At 34.8% G+C, this 5,142-nt stretch overlaps 1 protein-coding gene across 1 annotated transcript in view; it reads right to left on the bottom strand.

Moving 5' to 3' along the window:
• The window catches only part of pwp1 (PWP1 homolog, endonuclein), an 8,547-nt gene that overhangs the window by 2,129 nt on the left and 1,276 nt on the right, over positions 1–5,142 (bottom strand). The window contains exons 4-12 of the mRNA XM_016447716.1: positions 4,214–4,299; positions 4,031–4,127; positions 3,826–3,936; positions 2,478–2,605; positions 2,273–2,337; positions 2,092–2,188; positions 1,673–1,734; positions 1,477–1,588; positions 1,309–1,399 (exon numbers count right to left, since the gene is read on the bottom strand). Of these exons, the coding sequence (XP_016303202.1) occupies positions 1,309–1,399; positions 1,477–1,588; positions 1,673–1,734; positions 2,092–2,188; positions 2,273–2,337; positions 2,478–2,605; positions 3,826–3,936; positions 4,031–4,127; positions 4,214–4,299 (849 nt within the window). The remainder of the gene's footprint in view (positions 1–1,308; positions 1,400–1,476; positions 1,589–1,672; positions 1,735–2,091; positions 2,189–2,272; positions 2,338–2,477; positions 2,606–3,825; positions 3,937–4,030; positions 4,128–4,213; positions 4,300–5,142) is intronic.

Below are 5,142 nucleotides of genomic sequence, written 5' to 3'. Positions count from 1 at the left end.
GAGCGGTTGAACTAGCGGTTTCTCCAGTAATGGCTGTAATCAAAGCAGCTCCGCTCATGAACACTTCTTTATTAGATAAAATAAAAATCCCATCGAAACTTTTCTGAAGACAGTCCTTTCCCTGTAGAGATACATTCATATAAAACACCCGCGACAAGTTTTGACTTTAAACCGTGCAGTGCTCATGTTTATTCAATGAAGTCAAACGCCACAAATAAATCAATGTATGGGAAACACTGGTAATGTAGGCTATATCGAAATATCGGAAATGTGTTTAAAAACCATATCACCGTTATTGAAAAACAATATATCGCGATACATTTTGATATTGAATTATTGTCCAGCCCTACCATAACCATATAGGAAGTACACGTAGTTAATTAATATTACTCAGTCCTTAAATGTAGAATTACACTGTAATATAATAAATGTAGAATTACACTGTAACCTTCAAATAAAGTGTAACCCATTATTACATATGTTTTATAATTGACAGATAATTAAAATAAAATGAACATTTTTAAATGTTTTATTTTACTTTAAATTATAAAAATGTTTTATTGATGTAGTTTTATTAACTATAATAACCCTGATCTGAGACTATTTTAGGAGTTATTTTAGTATGTAATTGATGTACTATTATAGTTTGTAATCAATATTTGGAAATAGTTTTTATATTTCCTGTTTTCATTTCAATTTTACTTAATGTTTTATTAATTTTGCTGTGTTTTTCCCCATTTGTTTTATTATTTTTTTTATATATGTCTACATGTTTGTTTTTTTTTTGTTATTTTATTTCAAGTTTAACTAATCAAAAATGAGAAATGTTGCCTTGGAAACTAACTGAATTAAAATATATATATATTTTTTTATTATTATTTTATTTTTAGTTAAAATGTATTTAATGTAAACGAATGTAAACTTTTTTTATGGTATTAGTTTTATTTAACAAAGATGGCATTTTTTAGTATCACTGATATACTATTATAGTTTTAATAACATTTTTTATTTTTATTTTATTATGAATTGTTTTATTACAGTTTTATTAAGTTTTTAATTTTAAGTCAAATTTTAGCAATTTTGTTTAGCATTTTTTGTTATTTTTATATGAATGTATGTTTGAAATTTGTCTACATGGTTTTTAATTTGCATTTTATTTGATATAGTTTTGAGTTATTTTAGTACTTGAAGTGAAATAGTTCAACTAAACAAAAATGAGAAATGTTGCCGTGGCAACTAACTGAAATAAAATACGCTTTTTCAGTTATATTTTATTTCAAGTAATGAATATGTGCGAGTGCGACTGACCTGAAACTTCTCCATCGTGAGCTCGGAGCGTGAACACAGGTTTATCTGAACGAGCGTCCAGACAATAAACGAAGCCGTCCTCTGTACTCGCCTGCAACACACATCACTGATTATTCACATCACAGCTCAGAGTTCAGAGTAAATCCACCAAACGACTCGGCCGCTCACCAGGAAGTGGCACGGAGAGAAATGATCCCAAACGACGCGCTCCACCTGTCCGCTGAAGCGCCAGATCCGATGGCTGTCGTCTGGACTGCGGCAGTCATACAGGATCACAGACCTGCGACACACAACACTCTGATTGGTCAGCCTCAGTCGTGCTGTGCTCTGATTGGTCAAGTCGTTTTTCTACAGCATGACCTACTTGTCATATGATCCGCTGATGAGAGTTTGAGCCTCAAACGGGTGGAAATTCAGCGTCTGAACCTGCAATAGGAAATCAGATCAAAATTTATTAAGCAACTCCCTTTCAAAAAATCTTTAAAATATTTATCAAAGTTTCCAAAAAATATATGAAGTGTTTTCAACATTGATAATAATCAGAAATGTTTCTTGAGCAGCGAATCAGCATATTAAATTGATTTCTGAAGATCATGTGACACTGAAGACTGGAGTAATGATGCTGAAAATTCAGCTTCGATCACAGAAATAAATTATATTTGACTATATATTCACATAGAAAACAGTTATTTGAATTTGTAAAAATATTTCACAATTTTTCTGTATTTCTGATCAAATAAACACAGCCCTTGGTAAGCAGAAGAGCCTTCTTTCAATCAGTACCTTATCTGTGTGTTTTGTGAGGGTCGCCGCTGGTTTTCCCTTCTCCATATCCCACAGGATCACCGACTCATCCGCAGACGCGCTCGCTAGAACATTCCTGCACCAGAAACACTCATCAGACTCTGACGAATGAAGGCATGAAGGGAAACATCTGCTCTTCAGAAACGCTCGGCGGTCTCACCTGACCAGTCTGTTCCAGGACAGATCCAGCACAGCATCCGTGTGTCCGTCGACGGCTTCAGCCGCCTTCAAAACACAAACACATTACACTTCTGAACCAAGAAATCACTCAAACATCTACCATCATGACCCTTACAGTGCAGCATTCAACACCACAAAATACCAAAACTGAGGTTGAGCCATTTAAGCGACTTGAGTACAAGCACCTTCTTTGCCGCCGCCTTCTTCTTCTTCTTCTTGCTGCCGAGTGAGAAGGCCGGCTCCAAACAGTCCACTACATCCAGATCCCAGACGTCAATCACAGGCGTCATGCTCCCTACAGCCGCGTAATTCCCTGCAGCACAGCACATCAACAAACCCTGCATCAAAGTCAGAAATGCTGCCTTTGCAGCTCACTGAAATAAAATAAGATTACGTTTTTTCAGTCTTTTATTTTAGTGTTTATTTGATTTAAAGCAACAATTTTTTTTGTGGTTTTAGTTTTAATTAAGCAACATTAATAACAATATGAAATCACAAGAACAAATGAAAAAATAAAAAAAAGAGAGAAATGAGATAATTAAAAAAAAAATAGAAAGAAAAAAAATACTGTAGTCAACTGATATATTGCCAAGGTTAATATATAATATTTCATTTTTCGGTATTGGCCGTCAAGCCCCGAAGCGTGACGATGAACAAAACGAACTGTGATTGGTTGTTTGACATGTCGGTCAAACGGCCTCATGGACGGGCTTTGGCCAATGAAAGCTGCCATGGATTCCAGACCTTCAGCCGCTACGCGAGACTAGCACCTGAGTGCACACAGCTCCCAATCTCTGTCTTCATTCATTTACTGTCTCTGTTGAACAGTTCTGACTAATAAATTATTACACATAACTTTTAAACAAAAAAAGTAAACAGTATTCAAAAAAGTATAGCATTTGCTTTTCTATTATTAGTAATAGATTGGAAAATGCTATAACACTTTTTTTTATCTACTGTTAGCATTGGGCAAATATGCATTCATATCATATAAGGTATTGAACATCTAATAAAGCTTTAATTTCACAAACTTTCCCATTGCACACAAATTTAGCAGATTACTGAGTGCACTGGTATTTAATTCCTTTACATGTTTTTAACTATTTCTTTATTTGTGAAAAATACTATAATAGGATTACAGAATCAAAAAGTTGCCATCTAAAGTATAAATCTAATCAAGTCTTAATAATATTTTATAATTAATTTTCAGATTATTTATTTCTAATTTAGTAAATATTATATCAAATAAATATAAATTTCAGCAATTATGCATGTTTTTTTTTCTACTGTCTTTAAAGTACTGTGATTTCATATATCTTCCCTAATACCAGCCATCTACTATCCAAGATATTGGCAGAATATCACAGAAATCAATATGGGTTGATTAAGATTATTGATTATGACATGCTTTGTTTTTAATTTTGAAAACCATCTAATCCCCTTTCTTTCTGTATCCTTTAAATGCTTAAGTACATTTTCCTACTACACAAAATATTTACATAAATATCTGATGACTGAAATTCAAATGTTCACCTTGTCCTTCCTCTGGACTGGGGTCAAAGTTCAGCCACTCCACACAGAGCGGATACGCGGGCAGCAGGATGTCATGATGCACATACAGAGAGTCTTCCTGGGAGTTAAACACTGACAACACACACAAACAATCAACCAACATCAACATCAGACGAGCTCTTCAGTCCACAGCAGGGTTATATAGTATCTCATTAACACTGCCTACCGTAAACCTCCAGGTTACAGCAGTCTTTCTCGGCCCGTCCAGCTAGAATCAGGTTATCGGTGGGTTTAATCTGAAAATCCTCCCGCTCGTACTGATCCTACAGAACACACCGCGGGTCAGACGGACACAGATCCATCAGATAAACTAGAAAATGTCATATTTTTCAGGTTTAGTGTGTCTCACTGTGTCTTTGATGGTGATGTATGGATCCTCTTCATTGGTGCCAAACACTGTCAGTCCTGCCAGACTGTCTCCAAGATTTGACGTAGCTGCAGAAGAGAAGAAAAAGCAAAAAGTGAGTATCTGCACCATCTTCATCATCATCATCAAATATCAATCAGGTTTCTTAAATTCCCTCTGTATGCTACAGAGAGCAATAATCAGGTTCTGGAAGTAAAAATGCCATTTATTTTCTCCCTTGGTGAATTGATTTTTAACAATATCTTCAAAACTGTTAAACACAGCTCTACTTTGAGCTCAGAGGCTGTTAATCAATAGCATATTCTTTTGTTAAAGCCATCAGCCCATATTATTTCTACTTCTTTTTTAAATAACCATGCTTAACAGTGGAATCCCTGGTGAAAAACTACATTACCCATAATGCTGTGAAGAAAATTCCACCAATCAGAGAGTCACAGCAAGCCAAAGAAGTGTTGAGCTCCGCCCACTCACATGAAGCGCAGCAATAAATGTAAAATATATTGTTTCTATATATACACAATTAACTTTGAATGTATAATTTTAGATTTCTCCATCCTTTTTAATTCACTGTCATTAGAAATGTTTCATGTGATCGTTGTTTTTTCCCTCAATAAAGAGGTCTTTGTCTTTTTGTCCGATTTTCAAAAACGTTTTTGCTTCAAATCCAACTTTGTACTATTGTGATTCACCTGGTAGCTGGTTGTTTTGGCTAATAAAATTCAAATGAATGAAAAAAAAAAAAACATACTGAACCAGCAACGCAAAAAAAAAAAGGGGCGGACACTGCTGCATTCTATTGGTCAGGTGAACAGATAGCCCCGCCCTAAACTCACCCCATTGGTTGAGAGATCAATGAGTGACTGTTACGCTTTAAAGGGGTCATATGATGCTATTTTAAAGATCATTATTTT

Source organism: Sinocyclocheilus anshuiensis, unplaced genomic scaffold (assembly GCF_001515605.1).
Source record: "Sinocyclocheilus anshuiensis isolate Anshui unplaced genomic scaffold, SAMN03320099.WGS_v1.1 scaffold283, whole genome shotgun sequence".
In the NCBI taxonomy this organism is placed as follows: domain Eukaryota; kingdom Metazoa; phylum Chordata; class Actinopteri; order Cypriniformes; family Cyprinidae; genus Sinocyclocheilus; species Sinocyclocheilus anshuiensis.
Note: the sequence above shows the minus strand (reverse complement) of the source record. Positions and strands in the feature narration are given on the sequence as shown.